We start from the raw sequence: 16,090 nt of genomic DNA on the forward strand, positions 1-16,090 counted from the left end.
GCATTAGTGCTGTAAAAATAACATTTTTTGCAAACATCCACTACATTCATTCATTCAGCAGGCAGTGGTGCATATTGCTGAATACTTGCAAAAAGTGAGCAATAATGTGTCCTAAGTAGCTAGCTACTTTAAAAATGGGTGTCAGTAGGGTATAGAAAGAAGCACTGGTTGTTTGTATTATAAGGGACATCACTTTTGTGTCTAAATTTTATTATGTCAGGTAATATAAAGAGGAAAGAGGGAGCAATAATGTCAGAATCATTAGGTCTCTGAGAGCATATGGTTACAAATTAAGTGTTATTGAAAAGTTGTTCTACAGGTATGTTCAAACTAAATTTTTTGTATGGTGTGGGCATTGTTGAAAATATTGTCTTTTCCCTATAATTTGCTCTTGCACATTTTCCCCTGAAGGCACGCAAGAAAAAAATGCCTAAGGAGAATAGTATTTTCATTACCATTTTCTGAACTTCTTCTGTTTCTCCTAGCATTGTTACGTGGCTGAAAAAATCCTGGATATGCGGTCAATATCATTTTCCTTAGCTTCCATTGTGCCATATGCTAATTCCATTCTGTCCATTCAGTGAGCACGGTAATGAACTGTCCATTTAATAATGTTAAGCCATTTATTTGTTACCTTAAGTCCATGTCAAGAACAGAAGAAATGCATTAAGGATTAGATCACAACTAGATAGTGATGGGATTTGTGTTGGTTTCCCTTTTAGCATCAGCTGTGGAATTATTTAACATGCTGTGATTATTGTACGAGTGTAATCCCAAAAGTACCCAACCCAACAAAAAAAGCAAAAATTTGGTAAAAAAATTTATTTTTCGACATTATCTCATTTCAGCTCTATACACTTTTCCAGCAATGTTCAATAAGTTCAATACCCTTTTTATAATAAGAACTGTCTTGCTCCTCAAAATAGCCTCTAACTGCCGACATCAATTCTTCATGTTTGGAAAATCTTTTACCCCTGAGCTATTTTTAAGCTTGCAAACATAAAATAATCAGAGGGGACTAAATCTGGTGAATAGGGTGCATGAGGTAGCAATTTTAAAATTTAATTCATGAATTTGTCCATTGCAGTCACGTACGAGGGTCATCCGGAAAGTAGTACCCGTTCGTGAAATAAAGACACAAAAGTAAATATTAACAAACATAAAAAATTTTATTTGAAAGAGGATACTTTAAACTACTTCTCAACATAATCTCCAAGCAAATTAAGGCATTTGTCATAACGTGTGACAAGTTTCTGTATTCCTGCTGCATAGTCCTTCGCCGCCAGCTCATTGAGATACGCGAGGGACCCATCTTGCACAAATTTTTGCATAATGCAGATGGTGTTTAACAATTTCATGAACAATTGTTCGAGAAACATTGGGAAAATGCTCACAGATGTCATCAATTGTGACGCGCCGATCGTTCCTCACGAATTCGTCAACTGAGCTCACCAGTTGGTCTGTAATGACAGACGGTCTCCCCGAACGCTCATCGTCGTGTGTGTTCCCCCTCCCCATGTTGAAGTTGCGACACCACCGCCGAACAGGCGACTCGTCCATTACATTGTCTCCATACACCTCCTTTAATTGGCGATGAATATCACATGGGCGAACGTTTCTTGCATTGAGGAATTTAATCACTGCCCTCACTTCACAACTGGCGGCGTTCTCAATTTTTTTAAACATTGTAAACAATCACAGAAACAACACAGGCAATGCTAGCGTCACGCAACTTGGCTCAGAGAAGGCAGACAAGCCACTGAAGCTATCTGACCTCGTCCAGCGGCTACTCGCATCGTCAGCACTTCATGCGGCACGAACGGGTACTACTTTCCGGATGACCCTCGTATTTATGAGCTGGTGCATTGTCTTGATGAAACAGCACTTTCTTCTTAGCCAAATGCGGCTGCTTTTGCTTGATTTCTTTGCTCAAATGTTGCAATAAGTTCGCATAATACTCACCATTGGTAGTTTTCTTTTCTTAAGACAATCAATGAAAATTATCCCTTGCGCATCCCAAAAAACCAGTGCAATGACCTTGCCTGAAGATGAAATGGTCTCTGCCTTCTTTGGAGCCGGTTCTCCCTTTTGAATCCATTGTTTTGATTGTTCTTTTGTCTTGGGTGTAAAGTAATGGACCCATGTTTCATCCATGGTTATGAAACCATGGAAAAATTCTGCTTTTTTTCGTGCAACTTTGCTAAACACTCAATTGAAACATCTTCACAACACTGTTTTGCTCGAGTGTGAGCAAACGCGGCACCCATCTTGCACACAGCTTTCTCATGTCTAAATTTTTGGTGAATATACGAGGGTCATCCGGAAAGTAGTACCCGTTCGTGCCGCATGAAGTGCTGACGACGCGAGTAGCCGCTGGACGAGGTCAGATAGCTTCAGTGGCTTGTCTGCCTTCTCTGAGCCAAGTTGCGTGACGCTAGCATTGCCTGTGTTGTTTCTGTGATTGTTTACAATGTTTAAAAAAATTGAGAACGCCGCCAGTTGTGAAGTGAGGGCAGTGATTAAATTCCTCAATGCAAGAAACGTTCGCCCATGTGATATTCATCGCCAATTAAAGGAGGTGTATGGAGACAATGTAATGGACGAGTCGCCTGTTCGGCGGTGGTGTCGCAACTTCAACATGGGGAGGGGGAACACACACGACGATGAGCGTTCGGGGAGACCGTCTGTCATTACAGACCAACTGGTGAGCTCAGTTGACGAATTCGTGAGGAACGATCGGCGCGTCACAATTGATGACATCTGTGAGCATTTTCCCAATGTTTCTCGAACAATTGTTCATGAAATTGTTAAACACCATCTGCATTATGCAAAAATTTGTGCAAGATGGGTCCCTCGCGTATCTCAATGAGCTGGCGGCGAAGGACTATGCAGCAGGAATACAGAAACTTGTCACACGTTATGACAAATGCCTTAATTTGCTTGGAGATTATGTTGAGAAGTAGTTTAAAGTATCCTCTTTCAAATAAAATTTTTTATGTTTGTTAATATTTACTTTTGTGTCTTTATTTCACGAACGGGTACTACTTTCCGGATGACCCTCGTACAATTTACCGCACTTTTTGAAATTCCTACTATTTCTGCTAGCTCGTTCACTTTCAGTCAATGATCATCCAGTATCACTTTGTGGATTTTCTTCACCATCTCTGGAGTCATCACCTCATTTGATCGACCAATACAATGCTTGTCTTGACAGCTCATACGGCCTCGTTTAAACTCTGCTACCCAATATTTTACTGTTATAAGCAAAGGAGCAGACTCACCCAGAGTAGAATCCCTTGCTGCCAAACTACTACTAAACAATGTGGCATGTTCAAACTTGAAACATATCCTTCATAGATTGCGTACTTTCTATTACAGATATTTTTCAAACAACTACTGTCATCTCTAGGTTACACTGGGTACTTATGAAACCTCCCATGTATGATTGATTCACCCACTAATATGATGGAATTCTTATGATAAAATGAGAAGGATCCATAAAAATTTGTGGAAACTAAGTGTTGGATTTCATATCTCATCAAGTTAAAGAGTGTAATTTGAGTTAGGTTACAATGTTTTTAATAGATGTGGTAAATGTGGTCAATTATTCATTTTACTATCAAGATGTGCATGAAGAAGAGGCTGATCAAATTGGAAGTAAGAAATTAGTTCCTTATTGATTCAGTGTTGATAGTGGCTCTGCTACTTCTAAATAGTGAGGTGCTGAGTTTTACTTATTTTTAAATGGGGAAATTTGCTAAAATCCTTGGATTTACTAACCAATCAGTTTTTGTTAGAATTGATTAATCACTAATCTATTTATATTGCAGAATAAATTATTGCATGATTAATTTTAATTCACTTAATCATAAGGGGAAATTTTACAAGTGGAGTGATTTAAGTAACAGCCATCACCTCTTCCATTCCATAATTTTTGAATTTAAGTTCCATCCTTGCCACCTCAGTAGTTGAGGCTGGTGCCATGTCTTGATGGAAGATATTCATTATGATATATCCATCTTTCTAGAAATGTTATTGTGTTTAGTTCAACAGATCATATTACAAATCTCTTTATTTTTAGGGTACTTCAATATATGATGCAAAGCATGGCTCATTTGTTGACATGGGCATTCTTGATGTACTACAAATTTTTGGTCGTGCAGGACGTCCCCAGTATGATAGTTCAGGCCATGGAACAATCATTACAACTCATGATAAACTTAGTCATTATCTGTCGCTGCTGACAAATCAGTTTCCAATTGAAAGTAATTTCCTTGCATCTCTTGCTGATAACCTGAATGCTGAGGTAAGTTTTTAAATAAATATTTTATATGAATTTAGTTATATAAACTCATGCTAAAAATTGAAGGTAACAAAAATATTTTTGCAGTGGTAAAACTTTATCTGTTACTTCATTTATAGTCTTGTTACGGATGATGGATGGACATGGATAATATAATGACACCCTGATTATATTTTTATTTGCCTTGGAGAAAACTGAAATTTAATGATACTTTTGGGGAAAAATCTCTCTTTTCTCTCAAATATGGAAAGTTTCTACTGAGTTAAGCCTGAAACTATACAGTTTAATGATTTTACCAAATGATCTATTTTTAGTCCTATATCAGTAACTATTTTACTCTGTGTAAACGTGAATAAGCTATAATCAGTTATTAGCATAATCTCTTGTGTTAAACCATTATTATTTGAACCTCATTGATATTTTCATTTACTTTATCTTAAAATTTTTTATGTCCTTTACTGGTTGACCACAGGCTGTACCCTTATGTGCAGTTTGTTTCAGACATTATTGTGAGATCAAATTACTGGCATTTGGCTACACTGCTGAATGATTCTTTACAGCATGTTATTTTTCCTTATAATTCTTCTGTGGATTGAAATAAAATTTGTTATGAAGTTTTCAAGATTGGTGCTTCTTCACTCATGATTTTTAAACAATTAGACAAGTGAGCTTAAGTTTCTTCATTACAATAACATCACCTTTGCTGGTACATTCTGTACATGCTACATGCCATGTTAACTGTAATGACAGTTAATAAATCGTGTATGTATTATTCTGATGAAAAATCAGTCTCAAAACGTTTTTGCCTACAGTGAATAACATTCCCTATTTTATTTCTTTGGTTAAGCCTTATTTCTGAAATGCATTAATATCACATTAGTTTCAAATTTATCAAAAAAATTCCTAATCATCACCTCTTTTAAACTATATATCTGAAATATTCCTCTCCATTGACTAAAACTATGATGTAAGGGTTGAGTGTTCTGATGACTCCTATAGCTGGTGGGAACAATGAAAAATTACTCTCTGTAATAAAAAGAGGCGTTTCAGGCGTGATATGGTAAAATATCATACTTAATTAAAAATTGCCAATTTTTAATTTTTACTCCTTGTAATGTTGCCTATGCTTGACAGATTAAAGGATAAGGGCCAGATGAAAGGTAGTCAGGCTCCCCAGTCCCTCATAGGCCCTCACACCAACATTTTTCATTACCTGATATTCATACTTAATTCTTGGCCTTCCTCTATATTTCTTCCTCTCTCATAATGGAGACAACAAGAACTTAAATCATGAAAATATTCCATCCAAATAAGTGGGGCTGTTTTTATGTGATTTCTGAAAAAGAAGCTGTCATGAATTTAGTCAAGAGGTTCAATTATTTTATCTGTGCATTAAATATACACAAGAATAGTTGATTTTCAATTACAAGCAATGGGCTGGCAAAAACTTAATTTTTATTCATTAATTAGAGTAATGTTGTTATGCTCTTATGCATGTTTTAAAAATTTTAAAGGTCAGTAAATGTGATTGAAATTGAATAGTTTGTTTTCAACACTTATCACTTAATGCTACACTTTGTAATTGACTATATTTGCTGTTACTATTTTTGTTGTATTTGACTTTAGATAAGACCCTTTTTCTCTCAAAAAATGTGTTTAAAATATGAGATGTGCCTTTTGTGCCAGTAATCAAAACTGTGAGTTGAAAATTCAGCCCATTCAAAATTTCTGGTTTATTCATGATTTGTATAAAAAGTACTGGAAAAGGTTTCTGAAGAATAGGTTTATTGCAGCTATTGCTACCTCAAAATTCTTCATTACTTCCATTGAGCCGGCCTCGGTGGCGGCGGGGTAACGTTCTCGCCTACCAACCCAAAGGTCGCGGGTTTGATTCCCGCCTAGGTGGATTTCCCTCCATCTAGGGCTTGGTTATATGTGATTGTCTGCAATATAATGTCTGTAATGTAGGGTTAGGTGGAAGAAGGGACTATTAGTCTCAACCTCGCCCAATTAAGTCGATAAATAAATAAATAAAATTGAGCATCAACACCCTTTTGCCAGTGGTTTTTCCATGACTGAAAGGCTCCCAGGTAGGTGAATCCCAGAGGTTTCCTTAAGGGTGCACATGCAAGTTTCTTTGATGGTACTTAGTATCCATGTTGGTGTCCTTTGATGTAGGATTTCACTCTCGGGAATAGGAAATAGTCTGCTGGTGCCAAGTTGAGACTGTAATGGGGTTGGAGAATCATTACATTGCTTTGCAGTTCTTTACAAGCAGACCCAGGACTAAGCTCTTGGCCTTCCATCAAGACCTATGGGACAAGTATAGCGCAGATCTTTTAAATCGCCAAATTTTCAGTGATAATGGTGTGTTTTGTCATCTTATCAATGCCAATACAACCTGCGATCATGCACTCACTTAACCAACAGTCTGAATTCGGCACTTCCCGCACTCGTCTGGAAAAAATTGTTACTTATACTTATTATGCAAATCTAATGTACATATCTCTTGCATTTTATCCTTTTATTAAAGCGTAATTTTGGGTAAAACAGTGTAATGGCTGAGTATTTTTATGGATTCCAGTCAAGGGGAATGAATTTTACAATTTGAAGTTTCTGCATTTTTATACATTAATTTATGTTGTACTATACATCCCAGTAATCTAATTCAATGTTCTTGATGTAGGAAACTACCATATTCCTGTGTACCATTACAATTGTTTTTCAAAATTAAGTTGCTGAATGTTTTTCTGATGTGCATTTTTTTCTTTTACCATCATCCTTCAAGGTTGCTCTTGGGACAATAAGTAATTTGGATGAAGCTGTTGAATGGCTAAGCTACACATATTTATATGAAAGAATGAAAATAAATCCTCAGGTGTATGGGATTAATTATAATGACGTTTCGGTATGTAAAATTTCTTAATTAGAATGTACTCTTCTGTCTTTTACTGCATAGGTATACACCATACTTTTTTCTGCTTTCATGCAGTTTATTTCCTAATTTTTTGCATACTTTTGTATTCTAAATAGGAAGATCCTACTTTAGAGAAAAAATGTAGAGAGTTCATTCAAACTGCTGCACGAGCTTTAGATAAAGCCCATATGATTCGCTTCAATGAAAGGACTGGAGACATGAATATTACAGGTAATTTTATCTGTTATGAGTTTCTAATGATTTGGCCTGGAATGGATGTGAAAGCTTCGACAAAAGTGCCCCTACTCAACAGCTCACGAAAACCTCAATCATTCTGTGCATTAATCTCCCATTATTGGTAATAGTCAGCTGAGCTTTTCAGCTTGAAGGTTAAACTTGAGTGAAATGACAATGTGGGCTCAAATTCAACCCCTATAAAGTAGTATCTTATGCATTAGTCATATCTCTTGCTTGTAAGCAAAAGTTATGCTTATAAATGAAATGCTTATTTTTTGACCTGTTGAAGTCAGTCTCCATAGTATTAATTTTTTCCCATTATTTTTAATTGTTAGCATTTTGTACCTCAGGTTGATGGCCCCTTCGTGAAACATTTTATAGTGTACTTTCACTTACCTTGTTAGTATTCTCCCCTCTAATGATTTTCTGCATATTTTTATTGTTGAAAACAGTTGCATGAGCACTTATGTAAAAGTTAAAATTTTAATTTCCCTTCCTGCTTCTTCTTTAGATCTTGGACGAACAGCCAGTCATTTTTATATAAAATATGACACAGTTGAAATATTCAATGACTTGATGAAACCGTTAATGACAGATCGAGACATCCTCTCTATGGTTTCACAGGCTCAAGAATTTGAGCAGCTGAAGGTGACTTTATGTTTTTTAGTTTGTTAAAATTAATAATTTTTTTTGCATTACTTTTTATTTTTTGTAATTTTTCATGAAATTTAATTTTTGAAAATTGATTTAATATCTTCTTGCCTCGTGAGTTTTGGAAAATAATCCAAAAATGTTGTGTTTAGGTCAGAGATGATGAGTTAACTGAACTTGATGATCTCACCAGAGGAAGTTGCCAAGTGCCTGTAGCTGGAGGCAGTGAGAACATTCATGGAAAAGTTAACATTCTTCTGCAAACATACTTGTCCAGAGGGAGAATTCAGTCATTTTCTCTAATGTCAGACACATCTTACATCTCACAGGTAATAATGTGTGTTCTTATATTTAGTTCCTCGAGAAATTGTGACTGATGTACTAAAGATTGATGCTTATACTGTACCCATGGGATCATGGATTTTAATACATAGATGGTATTTATTGTCTCTGAGGTATATGCTTGCTGAAGGAATTCATGACTAGGACTAGCTTTGTTTTTCATGTAGCCTAAGATTTGGTTCCATGAACATAATGCATTATGCTCATGATTGCAGATACTTAAAGAGGCAAGGTTAAGCTCGCCAATAGCCTAATTAGTTAAACTTAGAGAGAAAAATGAGTACTGAGCCGAATGATTGAGTTTAACATTTAGACCATTTTGACCAATTATGAAGTCAAATTTTAGTTTTCAGGCATGTGAACAAGGTTATCCGATTTTCAGTCCATTTAGCTAAAATACGAAAGAACATAGCATCAAAAGAATTCTTTAAAATGTCACTGCATTGTTATTTTTAAAAAATGTCCTTCACTCCAGTGACCAGCACAAGCAGTGAAAAAATAGTGCCCCACGCAATATATCCACTCACTAGGAAACACCAAATGACCATTTTATGTGCATTACTGTTTCTGATCGGGCACATTCAATAAATATTTTTAGACTTATAATTTTCCTTGGTTTCTTTTTGTCTAATTTTACCTGAAATGTAGCAGTTTTTTCATCCTCTAGCCTTATGTTTTTCCTCTTTTTCTTCATCCCATCTTGCAGTACTGCTTGTGCCAGGTGTATTCTCTCATAGTCCTTCCTTTTTTTAGCTTACTGCAATTGATTCCCATTTCACTCAAAAGTTTATTGGCTGCCCCCTGTTTTTCACTGATTGACTGACTCTGTATCATTTTAAATTTCTTTTTCATGAATCCATAAATTCTTCCCTGATTTTTACATTTCTCTAAGTTTCATCTCCTAGAGCCTTCAATAGTAATTTTTAAAAATATAATATTGTATCGAGATTTAGTAAAATTTTTTCTAGCTTATCCGATTAGCAATAGAAAATTTCAATTGTTTTCTTTTGTTACAGAATGCTGGACGAATAGTGAGGGCATTATTTGAAATAGTGCTTAGAAAAAACAATCCTATTCTCGCTGGACGATTTCTTACAATGGGAAAAATGTTTGAACAGCAGCTGTGGGATTTTCAGAGTCCGATGCGACAGTTTATTTGCTTGCCATTTGAAATCCTCCAGAAAATAGAGGATAGAAGACTAACAATTGACAGATTACGAGAAATGGATCATCGTGAAATTGGTAGGTATGAGGGTTCGTGTTTGAATATTTTTAGTACCTATGTGATTGTTACTTCTTTGTAGGTATGTTTTATAAAAGCAACATTTAGATGACAATAGTATGCAAAAAATAAGATTACACTGAAAGAGAAACTCATTTGTGGGTTAATTATAATTTACAGTGAACAACCACTGTCTTCAGTGGGATGGAAAGAGGAGAGAGTATTCTCCTCTTCTTCTCTTCTTCTCTCCTTCCTTTCACTGAAGAAGGTGGTTGTGTCTCAGAGCCAATCTTTGATGAGTACAGTATTTAAATTGGTCATCCAAAGAATTGAATAGCAGTACTTGAAAATATAACACTAAATTAAGTTTTGTTTAAAAGTGATTATCAGTGAAGGATTTGGTGAAATCTGTGAATCCTTTGGAATTTAAAACAACGTTTCGTGTTGTTCTTCTCAGATAATTCCTAATTTGTTACAATAGTAATTAATTGAGTAATTTTTTCATCTTAGAAAATCCTTGTGTTTTTGCAATAATGCCCCAATTAAAATAACCCTCCAGTTCACCCTATTTATCTCATCCGATTATGGTTTCTGATTTTTTCACAGGAAGTATGCTTCGTCATCCAAAAATGGGTGAAATTGTCAAAAAATGTGCTGAGGAGTTTCCTTTATTGGATATGGAAGAAAACATGCAACCCATAACTAGAACTGTTCTTAGAATCCGGCTTACAGTCAGAGCCAATTTTCGGTTTGTCTCGATTTCTACTTAGCAGTAAAATTTCAATGACTTAATTAGCCATAGAGTTGTAAATACCAATGTTTTGAATGATAGATGTATTAAAAAATAATTCTTAATGTTTTCTAGATGGAATGATAAAGTTCATGGAAAGACTTCTCAATCATTTTGGATATGGATTGAAGATCCTGATTCTAACTTCATGTATCATCATGAATACTTCATAATAACAAGAAAACAGGTATGATGGTCATTTAATTAGTGATTGTTGCATATTAAGGTGAAATTTCTATTGACCTCCATTGTTTATTTTTAATGTGGAGATATCTTTTTTTGCATTCCAACTTTATTGTCAAGTAATGTGTTGGCATATGAAGTACTACCTTTCTCAGGGAATGATTTATTTGACCATTTTAGGTGATAAAAAATGAAGCCCAAGAGTTAGTAATGACTATTCCTTTAGTGGAACCTCTGCCTCCTCAGTATTATGTTCGTGCTATCAGTGACCACTGGCTTGGTTCTGAAGTGTATGTGCCTTTAACATTCCAGCACTTAATTTTACCTGAAACTCATCCACCACACACTGGTAAATACTATATTTTAAATAATTTAAGTAAAATTTTAGTGATGAATATGAAATTGTCAAATTATTTCAGTTGTAAATGCATAATTTTGTTATATTCTGAAGTAATAGACATGACACTTCCTTAAACATTTGGTCTGAAAGGTGCGTGATTATCCAGTTACTTTTTTATTTCCCTCAATGGAGAAATTCTTAATGTTTGTAGAGGGAGTGAAGAACAATAATCTGTAGATGGTTCTTTTGTGATGATATTGTGTTCTTGTTGAATATTTAAAAGAACTTTAAAACAGGCTACATAAGACAATTACTCTAGGCCATGTTATAGATCATGATAAGGATAAAAAAACAATCTTATTCCACAATATTATTGATTGCGCACAGCCATAGTTAAGATTCCATGCACCATTATCATGTTGCACCTAATGATGATGAGGAAATCATGGTTGTGTAAAATAAATAACTTTTGTGGACTAGCGGCATTTCATTAGCCTTTTCATGAAGGAATTTCACCAAGTTATTCCAAAGACTTATGTTTAATATATCAACAGTTTATCAATAAAAGACTATAAAATAAAAGTGCAGTAAAACTTTTCAAGTCTACAAAAATAAATATGTGGGCGAAGAGTTTGACAGTGTTAGGTACTTGAATTTTTTTCATTTCTAAAATGACTGTCCTACTTGCTTTGCAGATCTACTTTCCCTTCAGCCTCTCCCTGTGAAAGCTCTTGGAAATGACAAGCTTGTATCTTTGTACAAATACTCCCATTTCAATCCTGTACAAACACAAATTTTTCACTGTCTTTATCATACGGATGTGAATGTTCTTCTTGGAGCACCCACTGGGTCTGGGAAGACAGTTGCTGCTGAGATAGCCATGTTTAGAGTGTTCAGGGAATATCCAGGCACCAAGGTTAGTGAAAATAAAAAAATTCCACTGGTGCCTTTCCATCAATTGCTGTCGATAATCGGTGCTCTTTTGTATGTAGTGTTTGCCCAAAATTTGAAAATTATGGAGTTTTGGATGTATAAAAAGTGGCAATGCTTTGATCACTTCATTTTGATAAGTTTGGCATTTACCTTATTATCTCCTTCTATGAACTCATTAGCATTGTAGTTGGTTTAAGGACCCACCCCTAGTTCTGAATTTTTAGTGAGAATAACGAGCAAGAAAATTCTACATGCATAAGTCCTGTAAATAATTCTTAATATGCCGTGATACTTTTAAAAAATCATTCTCCATTTAAGGCTGTGGGGACAGATATAATTCTTGTGGAGTTACTCAAGGGTCTAGGAAAACCTGGATGGAAGAGTTTTTATTTATGTATGTGACAACTTGATTGAGGAAAGATTAAGACTTCATAGTCCGTTTATCCACCTAACCTATACTCAATACATTAAGGACAATTACAACATTCAAGACCTAGGTGTACGAAAACTCACCTAGGTAGGAATGGAACCTGTAACCTCTGGGCTGGCAGGTGAGGGCATTACCCCACCACCATTATGTGGAGAAAATTTGAATGGAAGATTTTGTCAGATCATTGTTATGCAACAATTTCAGAATGTAAAAATCATTCGCCTTGACCGGGATTCAAACCCAGATCCCTCAATGTCCGGTCGAGTGCTTTAGCCAGTTAAGCTCTCAAGGCATCCTCCTAAACACATTTAAGAGGATGCCTCCATAGCTTAACTGGCTAAAGCACTCGACTGGGGAGTGAGGGATCTGGGTTTGAATCCCAGTCAAGGCGAATGATTTTTACACTCTGAAATTGTTGCATTGAAATGCACATCAGCGAATGACTCCGTTAAAAGTTGCTGTTGCGGCATCTACCGCAGTTTCTTTGGAGATAATTGTTAGTTTGCATTCCAAAAAATAGAAAGACAGCCATATGTGAGTACTACAGAAAAATAAGTTTGATTTTGCAAGCAGCTAAATTGGTTCTCTGGATCATTAATAAGAGGATGTAGATCAAGGCAAGTGATGACTTTGGGGATGATCAGTATGGATTCAGGAAGGGGAGAAGTATATGTGATGCCGTAGCAGTAATGAGGTCACTAGTAGAGGGGAGTATAATGATGTGTGTCCAGAAGGCATTTGATGGATTAAATCAAGTAGATTGGAGGGATATACACATTATCCACAACTTGTACTTGTCTCAGAGTGCTCAGGTGCAAGTGGTGGATGGAGAGTCAGGATGGTCAGTTTTAGGAAGAGGAGTTTAACAATGGTGTCCATTTTCACCTGTGGTTTTCAATGATATGTGGGCAGAAATGTTAAAAGTGGCATGGGTAAAACTGGAGATTGGAATAAAAGTTGGCGCGAAATTCACCAAATCAGTGTGGTTTTTAGATGATCAAGCTTTAGTCAGTGACGTGCTTAGAATCATTGCTGAGTGCATTATAAGACCAGTTTGATAAGTATTAGATAAGAATTTATGAGGAGAGAGGAGAGGTTAATAAATTAGGAAGTACTGGGTATGGTGCGGTAGGAGAGAGGATTGTGAGGAGAAATCCAAGGGAGTCAGGAAAGGTTTATGAACAGTATTTTGAGTGGCAATGGGATGTTGAAGGGGAAATGATTAGGCAAGGAAAGGGTAGAACTGGAATAGGTATGTTGCATTTAATGAAGGGGCAAAGGAATAATGTAGATCTGAAGAACAGTTTATTTTGGTGTCTGGTTTCGGATTTTGTTTTGTTTGAAGAGGCAAGAAATGTATCTTTGTTCAGTCTGTGTCCATCCAAAACTTTCCCTAAATGGCAAACTGCATAGTAATACTTCAGCTTATTTTAGGAGATGGAATTTTGCTCGATATGTTAATAGAACGAGATGTAAATTGATATAATACTATCAATGGTTGTGTTGCATACACATGTAAGAAAGTTATCAAATAAAATTATGGCTCAAACAATAACACAAGCAAGAGTTTTGGTAGTCCTCTTTTTCTTTGGCATCACTCTTACTCTACCCCAACCAATTTAGTTCTATCTTAAAAACTGTGTCCAAATACTGCTATACCTCAATTGATTAGGTTTGGAGGCATGTGTGGGTATGTGTATGGTTTATGTACATTAAACAAATTGTAAATAACTAATGCAAAATATATTGTAATAATTTTTCAATAAAGTTTGCATTGCATCAAAGCAGTTTCAAAATAGAAGAATTAACTGCATTGTGGTGAAGTCTTCATGGGTTTTACTCTTGGTCAGGGTATCAGCTGTCCAAGGAAATTGATACCCTGATCTGGTGGATATCCTATAAAAACTTCACTGCACCTATGTGCCAGGAGAATACCAAATCTTACAATTAGACTCATCATTCTAAGATTCATAGTAGTCTCAAGGTTGGCATAGTTTAGAATGTAATGTTGCAGATAAACTGCAAGTATTCATCCATTTGATAGTCATAGCAGTTTTCAAAATCACCAGAAAATTTTAAGTTCAGCATAAATGACAACTGTGAACCAAAATTGCAGCACTCAGTCAATGGGTGTATTGATATTATTGGTACCATGATTGGTTAAGGAGAAGAGGATGAGGGGAGGAGGTGACAGACGAAGCTAAGACATGGAAGATATAGTGCATCCATCTGTGAGCACATAAGAACCAGGGCTGGCAATAGAAATTTTGGGACTCAGTTTAATGATGTTTTTTGGGTCCCTCAATCCAAAGATAGGTACAGAGATATTATTATCAGGTATGAAGTGCTGGACCTCTTCCAGGGGGAGATCTGGTTTGGGAGACCCCTTCTTCTCTGTCACCAGGCTTGGCCAGGCCTGTCACGCCAAATATACAGGGCAGCATACATTCATCAAATGAATGCTAAATGTCATGCTTTTGACATTTACCAAAAATTACTCTTTACATCTTTGTGTTTCAAACAACTTTTCAAGGCCAAAATTTTATATTTGTCCATATTAGATAATGACCTTTAAATTGAAATACATCATCAAGTAGATTTGAGTAAAGATTTTTCACTGCATTTAGATAAAGCATGTTAATTTCCATATAATTTGCAAATCTATTACAATTATGCATATTAGAGCAGTTCATTTAATGTGGAATGTGCTATTTTCTTTGCTTATCTTAAACATACAATGATTAATCCGATCCCTGGATCAGTGGCTATCAATAACATTTAGTCATAGGTATTATTTATTCTGCATCTCTATTCTTTCACAGGTCGTGTATATTGCTCCATTAAAATCATTGGTCAGGGAGCGAATTGAGGATTGGAAATTGCGGTTGACTGAAAAATTAGGAATATCTGTTGTTGAACTCACTGGTGATGCTAGCCCAGATGCACGCGCGATGGCAAATGCTGATGTTGTAGTTACAACCCCTGAGAAGTGGGATGGTGTTTCAAGATCTTGGAGCACAAGAGCTTATGTTCGGAATGTTTCACTGATAGTCATTGATGAAATCCATCTCCTTGGTGAGGAGAGGGGTCCTGTTCTTGAGATAATTGTTTCACGGTAAGACCTTTAAAACATTAAAAAAATATAATTAGCATATAATTTCTCCTATATTAATTTATAGTTTTTGCTATTGCAATAAAATTTTGATTGTTGTTTCAGGTGGTTGATGAGATAAATTATTTCTGAGTTATTAGGTTTAAATGAACTTTCATTCCAACTAAAATCTTTCTCATTGCTAACATTTTTGAGTGTAGGGAAAAAATTTGTCAAGCTTATTCCATTTTATATTTTCAATCTACTTCATCTTATCATCTACTATTTTTATTTCCTCTGCATTACCATTTCAATTACTTTTTAAGTGAAAGAAAGTACTCTTTTTTGTGAACCAAACCAAATCTTATGTGGTTAACCTTACCAATACAAATTTTCATAATACATTCCTTATGTTCTGCAGAAACTTTAGTAATTAAGGATTAGTATGAAGTATAAGGGAGAAAAGGGAACCAAGCTTGGATATTGGCCATCTGATAGCGCAGTTTGGCATTGATTGGGGTTTGATAAAATGGTCGTTTGAAGATACTACCTTGATCAAAAAGTTCCCGGAATAACCACCGTGTGGCGCTCCCATCGTTCCGATTTGAGTTCTGTTTTTTTTGTTAAATTGGTACATCTGTTGTTGATATT

General features: G+C 35.7%; 1 protein-coding gene across 1 annotated transcript in view; it reads left to right on the plus strand.

The window, feature by feature from the left end:
• obe (activating signal cointegrator 1 complex subunit obelus) overlaps positions 1 to 16,090 on the plus strand; it is a 59,091-nt gene that overhangs the window by 25,941 nt on the left and 17,060 nt on the right. The window contains exons 16-26 of the mRNA XM_071589277.1: positions 4,082 to 4,306; positions 7,092 to 7,211; positions 7,337 to 7,451; positions 7,969 to 8,105; positions 8,261 to 8,437; positions 9,467 to 9,692; positions 10,279 to 10,420; positions 10,538 to 10,649; positions 10,826 to 10,994; positions 11,681 to 11,901; positions 15,171 to 15,463. Coding sequence (XP_071445378.1) covers positions 4,082 to 4,306; positions 7,092 to 7,211; positions 7,337 to 7,451; positions 7,969 to 8,105; positions 8,261 to 8,437; positions 9,467 to 9,692; positions 10,279 to 10,420; positions 10,538 to 10,649; positions 10,826 to 10,994; positions 11,681 to 11,901; positions 15,171 to 15,463 — 1,937 coding nt within the window. The remainder of the gene's footprint in view (positions 1 to 4,081; positions 4,307 to 7,091; positions 7,212 to 7,336; positions 7,452 to 7,968; positions 8,106 to 8,260; positions 8,438 to 9,466; positions 9,693 to 10,278; positions 10,421 to 10,537; positions 10,650 to 10,825; positions 10,995 to 11,680; positions 11,902 to 15,170; positions 15,464 to 16,090) is intronic.

This window comes from Hetaerina americana, unplaced genomic scaffold, assembly GCF_022747635.1.
Source record: "Hetaerina americana unplaced genomic scaffold, ioHetAmer1.1.p SCAF_36, whole genome shotgun sequence".
Taxonomy (NCBI): domain Eukaryota; kingdom Metazoa; phylum Arthropoda; class Insecta; order Odonata; family Calopterygidae; genus Hetaerina; species Hetaerina americana.